Source organism: Pseudorasbora parva, chromosome 6, assembly GCF_024679245.1.
Source record: "Pseudorasbora parva isolate DD20220531a chromosome 6, ASM2467924v1, whole genome shotgun sequence".
Lineage (NCBI taxonomy): Eukaryota > Metazoa > Chordata > Actinopteri > Cypriniformes > Gobionidae > Pseudorasbora > Pseudorasbora parva.
The window spans coordinates 42,865,114-42,881,599 of NC_090177.1; the positions used below are offsets into that span (position 1 = coordinate 42,865,114).

General features: G+C 40.5%; 1 protein-coding gene across 2 annotated transcripts; it reads right to left on the minus strand.

The window, feature by feature from the left end:
* Positions 1–397: 397 nt before the first annotated feature.
* On the minus strand, positions 398–15,659 carry fbxw12 (F-box and WD repeat domain containing 12). 2 transcript variants are annotated; one of them, XM_067446982.1, is made up of 10 exons: positions 15,514–15,659; positions 14,648–14,685; positions 11,275–11,444; positions 9,475–9,596; positions 7,567–7,773; positions 7,311–7,475; positions 3,509–3,719; positions 1,834–2,012; positions 1,622–1,752; positions 398–532 (listed from the first exon to the last, which is right to left on the minus strand). In XM_067446982.1, exons 1-10 carry the CDS (start codon positions 15,607–15,609, stop codon positions 433–435), a joined length of 1,419 nt encoding a protein of 472 aa, XP_067303083.1. In that variant the 5' UTR covers positions 15,610–15,659; the 3' UTR covers positions 398–432. The 2 variants fall into 2 exon arrangements, with proteins under 2 accessions (XP_067303083.1, XP_067303084.1); XM_067446983.1 differs by having other exon boundaries at positions 11,275–11,487; positions 15,514–15,651.
* Between the last annotated feature and the right edge of the window lie 827 nt (positions 15,660–16,486).

The window sequence follows — 16,486 nt, forward strand, 5'->3', positions numbered from 1 at the left end:
CATTATTGAAGTCTTTATTTGTTCCTCGGGTGACAGTTCAGATGAAGAATACATGATATCATGCACACTGTAATTCAGTCCACAGACTAAATTATACTGCTCCCACTTGTAAAAGCTGAAAAATGTATCTTATATGTAGAAAATCACACACTGTATGTTATGTGCCATGGTGTTAATACTTGAAAAGCACTCATTTTTGTACCATGTTTGTACAGTTATTTGTAATAAAATAAGTAGACTGAACTAAATATAAAAAGCTGTCTTCATCTTACATGAATGTAAAAGTGAAGGTGTGTAGGCTAACTGAAAATTACCTTATTGCAAAGAAGAACAGTTTTATGCAAACAATCAACCCCTTTTAACAGTTTTGATATTAGTTTTTATTGTCTCTAATCTGTCTCAGTGCAAAAGATCTGAATACATTTGGTGGTTTCAGAAATCAAAGGTGTAAGCCTTCAAAACATCCTTCCCATCCAATGACTCCACAGAGGCCACAATACTCGAATAATCACAGGCAACGTTGGTGAATCCTCTGGAAATAGAAGAAAAGAAGAATAAAAGTCCATTTACAAACACACACACTATATTGCCAAACGTTTTGGGAAGCCTGCCTATATATGCACATTAACTTTAATGACATCCCATTCTTGATCCGTAGTGTTAGATGTGGATTTTCCCATTCTTTTAGAAGCACATTTGTGAGGTCAGGCACTGATGTTGGACGAGAAGGCCTAGCTCTCAGTCTTCGCTCTAATTCATCACAAAGGTGATATAAAGGGTTACCCAAAGGGTTGAGGTCAGGACTCTTTGCAGGCCAGGAACGGGCCACCCCCAAACTGTTCCCACAAAGTTGAAAGCATGAAATTGTTCAAAATGTCTTAGTATGCTGAAGCATTAAGAGTTCCTTTCACTGGAACTAAGGGGCCAAGCCCAACCCCTGAAAAACAACCCCACACTATAATCCCCCCTCCACCAAACTTTACAATTGGCACAATGCAGTCAGACAAGTCCCGTTTTCCTGGCAACCGCCAAACCCATACTCGTCCATGGGATTGCCAGACTGAAGCGTGATTGGTCGCTCAGAGAACACGTCTCACTGCTCTAGAGTCCAGTGGTGGCTGCTTTACTCCACTGCATCCCACGCTTTGCATTGCTCTTGGTGATGTAAGGCTTGGATGAGCTGCTCGGCCATGGAAACCCAATCCATGAAGCTCTCTACACTTGAGCTCATCTGAAGGACACACAAAGTTTTGAGGTCTGTAGCTATTGACTCAAAAAGTTGGTTACTTCTGCGCACTGTGACCCTTAGCATGCACTGACCCCGCTCAGTGATTTTACGGGGCAGAGTTGCTGTTGTTCCCAATTGCTTACACTTTGTTCCACCTATCACAGTACCACGCTTGAGTTCACTGAGCTCCTGAGAGCGACCCATTCTTTCACTAATGTGTGTAGAAGCGTCTGCAGGCCTAGTGCTTGATTTATACACCTGTGGCCATGAAGTGATTGAACACCTGAACTCAGTGATTTGGAGGGGTGTCCCAATACTTTTGGCAATATAGTGTACCTGTCAAAACATGGTGCATGTAAACATCACTCGCCAGTATGGGCGATAATTCTGTACCTGGACCTTGTGTGGGAGCCTCCGAGCAAGTGATACTGGCTCTCAAGGGTAAGCCCATGTTCTGGATCATTTTTCCAGGTCAGTACTCTGAGAGACAGGTCACGAGATGCTGTCACCACCCTAAAACTGTCCTGCAAGATCAGCACAATTTATGCTTTATGAGTGAGACTATTCACAGGGAAAGTTTTGATATGAATGTTGAAAGAGCTTACCACACAAAGACCAGTGATTGGCTCTAAATGGTCTTCAAAACTAGCTACAAGTTCTCCTTTAAATGTGTAGACCTTCAGATGGTTTCCGTCTGCGACTAAAAGAGCGCTGCTCCCTCTCGCCTCAAGAATGATGTCTGAGCGATGGCTCAGTTCTACCCGAAAAGATGCGACTTGCTGAGCTAAATTGGGATGGCATGACATACTATTTATCAGTATATATTATTACATCCTAATACCTTCAATTGACCAATCGGTAAGCCCCGCCCCTCGAACACAGATGAGCCAATAGCAGTTGAGCATCAGTTGCACTGGCACCGGAACTCGGACATCTTTAGGTTTCAGCGCCATAGAGAAACATTGGAAAATCTGAAGCTCTCATCAGTTTGATGGTGTTTTTGCTACAAAAAGGGTAAAACGATGTTCTGTGACACTGATCCCAGGTATCCTGAGAGGAATTTTTTTTGGGTTGTCATACTCTCATTAAGTAACGATTAAAGTGATAGGTGAACTGTTCTCACGTCACGTAACGGTGTAAGCTAAACCAAAAACACAAACAATGATCTACATTCAGTGCATCTCTCCATTTTAAAGCTACACTGTGTAACTTTTTTAGTTTATTCTTAGCTAAAAACACTTAGTTCTTTCAAACATATATGTGCTCATTAATGTATATTTACTTCTTTCAAGTAATAAAGTATTCTGGTAAGTTTATAATATGCCATTGAAAATACATACGGGTGAGGGTTTCGAATGCCAGTCGCCATGTTGGCCCTCCATCTTGAAAGCCAAAGAGGGACATACCCGTAAATTCAAGCTTCAACTTTCGCGTTTTAACACTCGATGGCACCGTGTCGAATGTGAAGAGGGGGATTGCCGTGTTAATCTTGGACTAAATCGGCCACCGTAGGAGTTAAAACGAAATCAGAATTGAGAGGAACAGAAACTATTATTCAATGGATGGTCATATACCTTTACACCGCTAGATGGGGGAAAATATCACACAGTGGAGCTTTAAGATGGTTACATGTGCATTAATTTAACCTAACCCTAACCTGTGCATGAACAGTGTTGATCCTGGATGTTATCATCTGCGATCGTAATGATCAAGGCTTCTCCTCATATTCTTCTTTATCGTTTTGTTTGTTTTTGTAAACATTTTTGATATTTCTGTGAGTTTAAATATGTTTAAGGTCTACATTATCTGTCTTACTATAGTTAAGGGATTCCTATTTTGATGGGTATTATAGTTCACGGGTAACGTTAGTGAAAGTAGTTTAGATTCACCAGTTATAAACTGCACCCACAAAAAAGGCACATGGTCTGTTTATTTTTGTTTATTTTTAGAGTGTTTTTGTGTAATTTGCTGTGTATGTAAAGGATAATGCAACAGAGTGAGAGTTTGTGAATGAGACGTTAATGCGCACGTTTGTTTGTTCAGCTTTTACAGTGATTTTTTGGAGTGAAAAACGATGTAATAAACGTTATAAACCATCAGTAAAGTTTGGTGTTCATTCAGTGTCAAATCCGTTTGTTTCTCCGAGTTAGCAACAGTAACTAAGGGGGGCAGGGCTTACCGATAGGTCAATAATAATATGTAGGTACGTGAAGACTGTAAACAAAAATATAGCATTAATTAAACCTCCAGCAAGAAAAACAAAACAATTCTATGGCTGACCTTGTGGTTCCTTTTTGTATTTGGATTCCTTTAAGGTCAGGTCAAAGACTGTGAGTGTTTTGTTGCTGAAGAGGCCGTCAGATTGGATCAGTGCGAGCCGAGCCGGATGAGATGGGAGGAAGACAGCGGCACAGCAGCCAGTCACTGGCAGACTATAACACACACTGTCCTCGTCTTCAGCAGGAAAACACACACTCTCACTGTAGAAAACCTCCCCAAACACACACACACACCAGATGTCATTAGTTTCCAAACTAATTTAAACACGCTTTTTCAAACGGGGTGTCTTATAATGCTTTAGTGCTGCAGGGATGATGTGTTTTTGTAGGCTCAAACCAAGTTTGCCGCACACAAAAGTGAAGCCAAAAGCGTCTCAATCTAGCCTGGATGGCAGCCGAACTTAGCCCCGCCCACAACATTTGAGTGTCCAGTTCGGTCTGGACTTGATCCATAGAGGAAAGTAATTATGCCTGAAGAGAAACTGACCAATGAAATCATCAGGGCGGGCTTTAGACGATGATGGACAGATGATCAACAGTCACGTTATCATCCACGTCATCAAAGGCGCTTGGACTGAGTTTGTTCTAATCCTTAACGGAGAACTTGTTCGTATCTGCATTCACCTTCACTATTTCTCTCTGAAATGATGATCATGTTGGTAAGTGCATGTTGGTGTGTATTATTAAAATCTTTTATTTTTTTACAACACCGGCTAAGATCGTTTATTTCAGCGTGCGTGCAGACAGGGTTGCCAAGTTTTTACAACAAAACCCGCCAACTACTAGCCCTAAACAAGCCCAATGGCTTCTCGGGAGGGTTCTCCGGAAAAAAATGGTGTTCGGGGGTAAAATGTTATTTTGACAGGGTTGCCTGCTAAGATTCGCATTCCTGGGTCTAAATATCACATAATTGAGGTCGCTTCAACCCGCGGACAAGGAAAACATCCCGCGTAAATAAACCGCAGACTTGGCAACACAGTGCAGTTGAGCTCTGTTGACATTTGACAACTAGCGCAATGCGTCGCTCCGCTGCTCTGATTGGTTGTAGGACTGTCCAATCGAGGTCTTTCCTGGTTCGGTTGAAACACGCCCCCATAATCACAGCCCAATGGAGCATCAGACTCATATTCTGACTAGGGTTGATAATAGGCTTGTTCGAGATCCATTGGTGCTGCGCAGACTGATCAGCATATGACATCAAAGTACCGCGAGAACGATTGTAGAGCAAACTCCTTATGCTTTTGAATCTCTCTCGCGGTACTTTGATGTCATACACCGATCGCTTTCCGCAGCGCCAATGGATCTCGAACAAGCCTTATGACCACGTCAGGCTAGTCTCGATCGCCCTCAGGTGGTTGGTCTCATAAACCCCGCCCCCTCCATTTATTATAATGAGCCACGAGAGGAAACTAAACAATCAAATTACACTTCAAATACATTTTTTCTAAAGATGGTTTGTTCCAAAATAAGTTTAGTTTTAGTTAGTTATTTGATGCTATAAAAAGGCGGGGTGAGACGTCATGATTGACAGCTGAGATTGACAGCTTCTCTGAGTGAGGCACCAACAGACTTTTTTCAGGAGGAGATTGGACCTTTAGGTTTCATTTTTTACATTTCCATAACTGTTTATTTCACACCAACATGATGAGTTGTTCTGCAGTAAACTGTGCTAACAGATACTACACCCCGTTGATATCGCGGCTCTACTTCCTGCTCTCTCTGCTCTGTGCCAGATCAGCACAAAATATCAGCGCCATATTCGGACATTGGCAGCTTCACTTTTCTTCAATGGACAAAAGTGAAGGGTCCATCTTTTTTTGATTACATATTCCGTCCTAATGGCTTCTGGGCTTCTGGTTAAATGCCTGAAATAAGATCTGGGATGAACACAAGCTTATATTATCACGTTTCATTTTACAACGTAAAATACATCAGTATTGGAACTACAGATGCTGTCGGGACATTAAACATCACACCAAACAGATAAACTCTACTCACTAGTCGCTTTCACAGCCTCATTGTGTTTATAATGGCACTCTATTATAACACTATTATAACTCAAACTTTCAGGGAAACTGTTTTTCAAATAAAGACTGAAAGAGTTGTCGAAAGCTTAGCTATGGTGGCGTTGAAGCCTATGTTTTTACTTCTGCCGATTGCATTTAGGCTTCAAAATTCATGTGATTACTTGTAAATTATCATGATAAACAAAAAATATATGAATCATAATCTTTTGTTGTTCACAGAGAATATTTTCTGCAAGTAATCTAGAAAAATCCTATTGGGAGGGAACCCGTGTGATGCTGACTCCAAAAATACGTCATCGCTGCTCATCGTTTAACAACTCTCAGTTGTTTCTCCACAGGCATTATAGTTTTAACCCTTGAGCTCCAACATCATACACTACAGTAAAACATTTGATCTGAAGCAAAATAATTTTTGAAAGTTGGAAAAAGACCAAAAGGTACAAAATTACATACTTAGCACATTTTAAGAGACTATGACCTGATTTAGATTTATACAGCATTGAGAACGATAATCAGATATAAAAATGACAGTAGAATTTATTGACTTTAATTACAATAACTTTAAGATTATCACAAAACACAATTCCATACACATCTCAAACTGTAATTATCTCAATGGCAGTGCTTTATGGGACTGGGTGATTGCTATAGTCTATTTTTTCCACTGAGAATTTGACCATTAAACAATGTTGTACAAGTGAAGATAAAATTACACTTTTGGTTTGTGCAGAAGTATATGTGAATGGGGGCTCTGTCTGGAAAGGTTGATATGTTGATATGTTATATATATATATTATATACACACCGATCAGGCATTATGACCACTGACAGGTCTGATCTCGTCATCACCGCTCCTGTTAGTGGGTGGGATATATTAAGCAGCAAGTGAACATTTTGTCCTCAGAGTTGATGTGTTAGAAGCAGGAGAAATGGGCAAGCGTAAGGATTTGAGTGAGTTTGACAAGGGCCAGATTGTGACGGTTAGACGACTGGGTCAGAGCGTCTCCAAAACTGCAGCTCTTGTGGGCTGTTCCCGGTCTGCAGTGGTCAGTCTCTATCAAAAGTGCTCCAAGAGGAACAGTGGAGAACCGGCCACAGGGTCATGGGCGGCCAAGGCTCATTGATGCACGTGGGGAGTGAAGGCTGGCCCGTGTGGTCCGATCAAACAGACGAGCTACTGGAGCTCAAACTGCTCCAGAAGTTAATGCTGGCTCTGATAGAAAGCTGTCAGAATACTCAGAGCATCTCAGTTTGTTGTGTATGGGGCGGCACAGCCCATGCTGACCTCTGACCCCGCTGAAAGCACCAACAGTGGCATGTCAGCATCAGAACTGGACCACGGAGCAATGGAAGAAGGAGGCCTGGTCTGAGGATCACGTTTTCTTTTAAAACGAGTTTGAGGAGCACAACAAGTTTGAGGTGTTGACTTCTCCTCCAAATTCCCCAGATCTCAATCCAATCGAGCATCTGTGGGATGTGCTGAACAAACAAATCCGATCCATGCAGGCCCCTCCTTGTAACTTACAGGACTTAAAGGATCTGCTGCTAACATCTTGGTGCCAGATACCACAGCATACCTTCAGGGGTCTAGTGGAGGCCATGCCTCGACGGGTCAGGGCTGCTTTGGCAGCAAAAGGGGGAACAACACAATATCAGGTCATAATGTTATGCCTGATCAGTGTATATATCTATGGAGATTTTGTTTTGTTTTTTATTTCTGGAACCCTACTGCTGTGCTCACTTTCTGATCTGGACTGAAATCTGGACTTGGCTTACCTTTGGGCTGGAGTTAAAATTTTCTTTGGAGGCAGCGAGTATCCATTTTCTATCTGGCGACGAGAGAAGGAGGTTTAGCCTGAAGGAGTCGCACACCATGTGCCTCGACACTTCACACAGAGCAGGACAAGTCAGGACGAGCAGAGACCCCAGAACACTTCCCACCTAAAAGGTGAAATACTACATATTCATTGGGCAGCTACACATTTAACAAAGAAGTCTATAAATTATATTATATATCTATAATTTATTCTACCATGAGGAAAGAGCTGTCTCTGTGGCTGAATGACAGTAGTGTGGTCTCAGAGAATCCAGATGTGAAGGAGGACAGCTCCTCTCCGGTTGCACCCTTCCAGGTTTTGATGGTTCCTGTGCTGTCAGACGTGACCACCACAGACTGCACCGGGTCAACTGTGATGTCCTTCATAGGGCTTTGGGCAGGACTTGACCATAAATTAACACCCTGCATCAAACAAGAATCAAAAACTGGCAAACTTGATTTTGGATGTGCTTAGTTGTCATAAAAAATGTCATAGCACAAAAAATGAGTTCAGTTTCTTTATGCATAATAAATATGAGATGACGCAGAGTCATCCTGCCAAGTAAAATGATGAAATATATATTTTTAAATTCAATAATATTCAGAATCAGAATTGGATTATTTCTTCATTTTCAGTCACATGATTTGAGTTTGGGTCACTGTCACATCTGTCTTGCTTGGGTAAAACCAGACAAGGCTTAAAGGTTCACCCAAAAATGAAATTTATGTCATTAACTCCTCACCCTAATGTCGTTCATCTTCACACACAGTTTGAGATATTTTATATTTAGTCCGAGAGCGTATGCAAGTGTATGCACACTATACTGTCCATGTCCAGAAAGGGAATAAAATCATCATCATAGTAGTCCATATGAGACATCAGTGGGTTAATCAGAGTCTCTTGAAGCATCCAAAATACATTTGGGTCCAAAAATATCAAAAACGATGCTGAATAAAGTCATAGTCTTCTCTTCCGGGTTTGTTTACATAAAGATTGATTCGGATCGCGTGTCAAACTGCTGAAATCACGTGACATTGGCGATCCGAATCATGAATCAATCCGCTGAATCATAACCCGAACTTGAATCTTTATTTGAGGATTGAACACAAATAAGGAAGAGAAGACAATGCTGAATAAAGTCGTAGTTTTTGTTCTTTTTGGATCAAAATGTATTTTGGATGCTTCAAGAGACTCTGATTAACCCACTGATGTCTCATATGGACTACTGTGATGATGTTTTTATTCCCTCTCTGGACATGGACAGTATAGTGTGCATTCACTTGCATACGCTCTCGGACTAAATATAAAATATCTTAAACTGTGTGTGAAGATGAACGGAGGTCTTATGGGTGTGGAACGACATTAGGGAGAGATTAAATTTCATTTTTGGGTGAACTAAACCTTTCAGCTAGCCTGACAAGCCAGTCCCACATCAAGATGTTTGGTCTGGAAACTCACCATTGACAGCTCAATCCGAGGGGCGGGATAAACGGTTGTCTTTCAAACTCCCTCTGCACGCGATAGGATAGCGCTACACCAACCAGAGCAACGAAGGAGAAGCAGAGCTGGCTGACTGATTAAACATTCGCCGTATTCGGTCGGCTAAACTCCGAACACATCTTCCCTTTTTAAGAATGACTTCAGTGCCGTTCTTTGTTCTTTTCTCAGAGAAAAGCTTAACTCCAAGTCTTCCAGAGTCGCGGTCAAAGCTGATTCGAAAGACCGCCGCCGTTCGCCAGTTTCTGTGTTTACTAGAAGCACACAACCCCAACTCGGCCGTCGTCATTATGGCCCCGCCCACTGACTCTACACGCGATGTGATTGGCCCGACCAGAGTGAGAGGAATACAGCTCAGAAGGGTATTGAGAGTTCCTAGACGACACTTGCGGGCAAATTAAATTTGCTGCCGCTAGGGTGCGTCTAGATTTCTAGGCTACCTTTCAGCTAGTCCCAGACTAAAATGCATGTTTGAGCTGTTTTAACTGAAAGCAACTTGCACTGACATATTTTAAAATGTCAGTGCCATTGTTTATGTCTCAAGATACACACCAGTGCACTTGTATTATGTATCTGCCACATGAATTAGAATACCTGTAATACCTTGTGATATGAGCCTGCGGTACCTTGTGAATGTCCCACGCTTTGACTGTGCCATCTGTCGATGCACTGCAGACAACTGGTGTACTCTTCCAAACCTCTGAGCAGCTATCGCTTCCCGTCAGGTATGCAAAACCAACAATGCTGCCTATGGGATCAGAGAACGACTCAAAAAATACACAAATACATTCACATGCACTGATTTTCCTCAATTCAACTCAATCTGATTTCAGATTCATAAAGTTCTGTTTATATGAACCCAAAACTTGTAAACCGATTCACATTACATGTAAGATTCATGCTTTCTTTGGTTCTGAATGCAGTGACATGGCAGTTTTTTTAGAAGCATGATATGTACAAGTGAAATCTTACAATTATTTGGGGTGTGTGATGGATAATAAGTTGAATTTCAATTCCAATGTAGAGATGATTTGTAAAAAGGGCCAGCAACACTTGTTCTGTTTACAGAAATGGTCTAAGTTTAATATTGACAGGTCGCTGATGACCTCGCTTTATTAGTCTTACGACAGTGAGTCACATTAATTTCTCTTTAAATAGTGAATAGTGGTGAAAATAGTGAATACCAGTAGTAATATTATAGGAGCTCATCAGAGTCCCCCTACTGACTTGTGTATACTGTATCAGGAATCGTAAGAAAGCCCGATCCATTCTAATGAATTCCTCCCATCCACTACAGTCTGAATTTAGTTTCCTACCTTCTGGACATAGATTCAAATTTCCTACTGTTATAAGCAATAGGTATATAAACTGGTATATTGAGGTATATGAATATTATATAAGGTATAGTACCTTATACTGTAAAAAAAATATTGTTGGTTTAACTTAAAGTAATTAACCTGGTTGCCTTAAAATTTTGAGTTTAATGAAATTAAAAATTTGAGTTGATACAATGAAGGAAATTGGTTTAATAAATAGACACTCAAAGTATTATTGTATCTGAACCACATAAAAATGTGATAAATCATGAAAATAGCACTATTTGGCATGTTTCATTGTGTCATCACAAATAAAACACACACAATCACCCAATATGCTTACTAAATCGTTTAATAATATTCTAATAATGGTTGTGGATTCTCAAAAAATGTAATTGTATTAACTCACATTTTTAATTTAAATGAACTCAAAAAAAAAAAAAAAAAAAAAAAAAAATTATATATATATATATATATATATATATATATATATATATATATATATATATATATATATATATATATATATATATTTTTTTTTTTTTTACAGTGCATGAATTCATTTATTCCTACTGCGGTTTCTTTGTTAAATTCTGGTATGGGAGAAGTTGTGTGAAGTAGATCAATTTTTGGCCTTCTTTGGTGTTGTTTTTTTGGTGTTTTTTAATGTTTGTAAACTGTTTTTATGTATATGTGCTGGTCTGGTAACAAAGCAAATTTCCCTTCGGGGATATAAATAAATACAGTAAAAGTGAATGTCACAGTGAGTGTAATTTTTTTTGCCTTTATGACATATCTAAAACAAAAGCTGACATATGTCAGCAGAGCTTTGAGCAAATATTTAGTCTCCTCCACTGAACAGTTCCTAAGACAAAAGATGAAAATAAATGTTTGTGAGCTGTACAATTTATGAGTGATGATTTTCAAGCATTATTTCTGCACCACCCCTTACAACCTGATTTACTTTACTAACAGATTATTTGGTTGTATGTAAATGTGGCCAATGACTCGTAAAATATCCTGATGAGTATTTAAAGTAGCCCTTGATGTGATTTGCATTGGCATTATTACAGCTCTATGTTTGCTGAGCTCTCTGATGAGACCGCTTGCCTTTATGGCCCCGTAGGCTGTAGCAGGTGTAGTCCGCACATGCCCTGCCGGTTTTCATTTTCATCTCCAGGTGAGAACGGCGCAGGTAATAGGCTTTCCATGAGTGTGTCCCCGTGTCTGAGAGAAGCTGGGAAACATTGCAGAAACTCCACCTCTGCAGACACATTCTCCTGCACAAGGACTTCTTCTTAAGTTTCTCATCAGAAAAATGTGCTTTAAAACACAAGATATAAACTTCCTAAGATAAATGCTTTTGAAGGGTCCTTCCTGGTATTCGGTGCCTTTTGGACATTTTTTTCAAACATTTGAAACTTTTTTTAAATAAATGTGATCATTTATTAAACAAAATCATTGACGTGGTAGATCAACAATTTTCACCTTAGAGACAAAACAACAACTTAAAATACACTGCCCAGCCCAACACACACAAAAAAGTCACTATTTGGATTTAGATAAGAAATACTTACGAGTCTATTATCGGATCGTTACGAGTCTATGATCGGATCGTTGCGAGTCTATGATCGGATCGTTGCGAGTCTATGATCGGATCGTTGCGAGTCTATGATCGGATCGTTGCGAGTCTATGATCGGATCGTTGCGAGTCTATGATCGGATCGTTGCGAGTCTATGATCGGATCGTTGCGAGTCTATGATCGGATCGTTGCGAGTCTATGATCGGATCGTTGCGAGTCTATGATCGGATCGTTGCGAGTCTATGATCGGATCGTTGCGAGTCTATGATCGGATCGTTGCGAGTCTATGATCGGATCGTTGCGAGTCTATGATCGGATCGTTGCGAGTCTATGATCGGATCGTTGCGAGTCTATGATCGGATCGTTGCGAGTCTATGATCGGATCGTTGCGAGTCTATGATCGGATCGTTGCGAGTCTATGATCGGATCGTTGCGAGTCTATGATCGGATCGTTGCGAGTCTATGATCGGATCGTTGCGAGTCTATGATCGGATCGTTGCGAGTCTATGATCGGATCGTTGCGAGTCTATGATCGGATCGTTGCGAGTCTATGATCGGATCGTTGCGAGTCTATGATCGGATCGTTGCGAGTCTATGATCGGATCGTTACGAGTCTATGATCGGATCGTTACGAGTCTATGATCGGATCGTTACGAGTCTATGATCGGATCGTTACGAGTCTATGATCGGATCGTTACGAGTCTATGATCGGATCGTTACGAGTCTATGATCGGATCGTTACGAGTCTATGATCGGATCGTTACGAGTCTATGATCGGATCGTTGCGAGTCTATGATCGGATCGTTGCGAGTCTATGATCGGATCGTTGCGAGTCTATGATCGGATCGTTGCGAGTCTATGATCGGATCGTTGCGAGTCTATGATCGGATCGTTGCGAGTCTATGATCGGATCGTTGCGAGTCTATGATCGGATCGTTGCGAGTCTATGATCGGATCGTTGCGAGTCTATGATCGGATCGTTGCGAGTCTATGATCGGATCGTTGCGAGTCTATGATCGGATCGTTGCGAGTCTATGATCGGATCGTTACGAGTCTATGATCGGATCGTTACGAGTCTATGATCGGATCGTTACGAGTCTTTGATCGGATCGTTACGAGTCTATGATCGGATCGTTACGAGTCTATGATCGGATCGTTACGAGTCTTTGATCGGATCGTTACGAGTCTTTGATCGGATCGTTACGAGTCTATGATCGGATCGTTACGAGTCTATGATCGGATCGTTACGAGTCTATGATCGGATCGTTACGAGTCTATGATCGGATCGTTACGAGTCTATGATCGGATCGTTACGAGTCTATGATCGGATCGTTAGGAGTCTATGATCGGATCGTTACGAGTCTATGATCGGATCGTTACGAGTCTATGATCGGATCGTTTCGAGTCTATGATCGGATCGTTACGAGTCTATGATGGGATCATTACGAGTCTATGATCGGATCGTTACGAGTCTATGATCGGATCGTTACGAGTCTATGATCGGATCGTTACGAGTCTATGATCGGATCGTTACGAGTCTATGATCGGATCGTTACGAGTCTATGATCGGATCGTTACGAGTCTATGATCGGATCGTTACGAGTCTATGATCGGATCGTTACGAGTCTATGATCGGATCATTACGAGTCTATGATCGGATCGTTACGAGTCTATGATCGGATCCTTACGAGTCTATGATGGGATCATTACGAGTCTATGATCGGATCGTTACGAGTCTATGATCGGATCGTTACGAGTCTATGATCGGATCGTTACGAGTCTATGATCGGATATTTACGAGTCTATGATCGGATCTTTACGAGTCTATGATCGGATCGTTACGAGTCTATGATCGGATCGTTACGAGTCTATGATCGGATCGTTACGAGTCTATGATCGGATCGTTACGAGTCTATGATCGGATCGTTACGAGTCTATGATTGGATCGTTACGAGTCTATGATCGGATCGTTACGAGTCTATGATCGGATCGTTACGAGTCTATGATCGGATCGTTACGAGTCTATGATCGGATCGTTACGAGTCTATGATCGGATCGTTACGAGTCTATGATCGGATCGTTACGAGTCTATGATTGGATCATTACGAGTCTATGATTGGATCATTATTGCAACGATTTTTATGTTCCTAGCATGTTAAATGTTTGCCATCAGTTCTCTTAACCCTGATCGTTTTTTTTTGTTTTTTATGTTGTATTTATCATGCAAATGGGATACACAAGCCTGGGGACGTGTGAAAAATAGTGATATACAGTCAAAACAACATTTATTAAGAGACCTTCAACAGTTTCTGCAACAGTTTATTCGCTATAGTTTAGAAAATGGTAATAAAATATGACAAGAACTCAGAGTTGAACAGTGTCAGAGCAATTTCATCTTGATAATGCCAGATAACTGCGATAGAAAGGGATGCAATGGATAACAATCAACTGTTAAATTGAAGGATGCAATTAGATAATACCAGTTTAGCTCAACCAATGGCCAAGCAATGGTTAATTGTGTTCAGTCAGTGGTGTTAAAGGTCACATTAGCAATCAAAGAAAAAACACTGAAGCACAGCATGCTTAGGTCAAAGTGTCTGAATCATTTGGGCATTTTTGGTTTGTCTGTATGGTCAAAATGCAGTAAAATGGCAATTATTTGATCAACTTCAAAAGAGTTCAAATGGTGTTTTTTATGATGTTTTTTTAGTTTTATACAGCTTTAAAATGGATATTGATCAAGATTTTAAGGCAGTAATCATGATAAAATCATGATCCTAACTGGGGACACAAAGGGCACTGAATCCCAGGAATGACCCTTATATAGTACAGGTACAGTACAGATAATTATTGTAATTTTATGGTTTAAGCCAAGTTTCATGACACTTTTAGTGACTTACCTCCACAACCATGGTGTCTCGGCAGCATTGTACCATTCCTACACAAACATAATAATTATATACAGTGAGGTCCACAAGTCTGGCCACTAGGGAAAATGCTTCTATATAGCTCTTTATTTTAATTTCATTATAATTTTACAAATTATATTATCAGCATCACAATTTCAGTGCAAAATCGAAACATGTACATTGAATTCTCAGTATTTTGGTATGTCTTCTTCTTACTTTATGATTAAAAAAACTGATCTCTGTGAATCCATGAATCATGATGAATCACTGAGAACCAGTGAACCAGTGTTTGACCTGATCTCTTTTCAGCATTTGTAGACATTAGTATAATTAAAAGGAATAATAGTCTCGCATTGGCCTGTTTATCTGAGCCACCCATGGAACAAACAAAACAAGCCCTGACAACTGATTAAATAAAATATAGACACGTAATATTTATTTGTATTATATGATTAGTTAATTGCATTTGAAAGATTTTACTTTCAATAAAACAAAACGATTTGTGCAAGGTGTTTTTACAAAGCATGTTTGGCCTTGGGTTTTTGTTGCAGTGACATGTTCTGACCAGCAGCGGTCGCCGTAGAGTCGGGTGTGTCAGATTGAAACTTGGACACAACAACACGACACATTCTTCAAATGCTTCAGTTAAGGTCTGCACATCACTATATTCAGGCGACAATTCATTTGTGTGTGTGAAATATAATATATATATATATATATGAAAATGACAAAAGGCCGTCCAGCCCCAGTAGCAAGGGATAATAATCGATCTCTTTCTGATGAAAACAAGGAAGGAGTGTCCAGAGTAAAAAAGCCTCTCTGTGGTGTCGATTAACACTTGGATGTCGTTTGCTCACCTTACAGACTTTGGATGATCTGATTAAATCTTCATCTTGAAGAAGAGAGAAAACACTGATCAGACAGTCCAGCGGTAAACTTTGCCAAATCTCCATTTCCACAGCCGCTGCCTGTTTGGTGTTATATTCAGTTCCGGTAAAAGACTGCGCCAGTGGGTGGAGTACACATGAATATTCATGATATATCCCTTGCTGTGGGCGTGGCAAACGAACTGAAATACCTGGTTCAAATGGGTAGAGCTCACATGAATAGTCATGAGACCCTCATTAAACACAACCATTAATCCATGTACAAATATATAAATAAATCGTGCGCACAGTTTACCCTACTAGTTTTTTTTCCTGCATGTCATGTGCGGGGCTCCGTAGGTTTTGAAGCCTGAAATAAAGATTTTTCTATTGGATTTTTTATTTTTTTTATTAAAGGGTGGTTTAACTTCCAAATCGTGTGTCTTTAACGTAGCCTACGACAACACTGAACGTCTCGGGGGAAAATCACCCGGTCCTAATTTCATTATTTAATCTAATGTCTCATAAAACTATAAATGTTAAAGGAACTGTATGTAAGAAATGTATTTCAATTAATCATAAACTGGCCCTGATATGTCACTAGACATTAAGAAATCATGTTAATTTCAAATACTTATATCACTGACAACAGGAGTCCGGCCAGGATATTGTCATTTAAAAGCATAGACAGTAAAAGAAATAGACAGAGCTATCCCATAGACTTCAACGGCGGAAAGTGAGGTCAGTAGCACTCGCTTCCTGATGGCTGAGCGAACTGCGCAGGCGCAGACTGAGCGAGCCTCCTGTCTGACAGCTGTAAGTCTTCTAGTAGTTGTGGAAAGTAAAATCTGAATCACGTTGTTTAAATATTTGTCCCATTGCTTTTGGCTCACTATGGGCTTCTCCCCATTCTTCCCTCTTGACTTTATCAGACTTTATGTCTCTACGCATCCCCCTGACTGTC

Coding starts and splice junctions, on each gene's coding strand:
- fbxw12 (XM_067446982.1), bottom strand. CDS start 15,609: ATGGAGATTTGGCAAAGTTTACCGCTGGACTGTCTGATCAGTGTTTTC. Junction 9,597..11,274: donor CAGCCTACGGGGCCATAAAG/GCAAGCGGTCTC, acceptor CTGATCCCATAG/GCAGCATTGTTGGTTTTGCA. Junction 7,774..9,474: donor AAGCGTGGGACATTCACAAG/GTACCGCAGGCT, acceptor TGTTTGATGCAG/GGTGTTAATTTATGGTCAAG.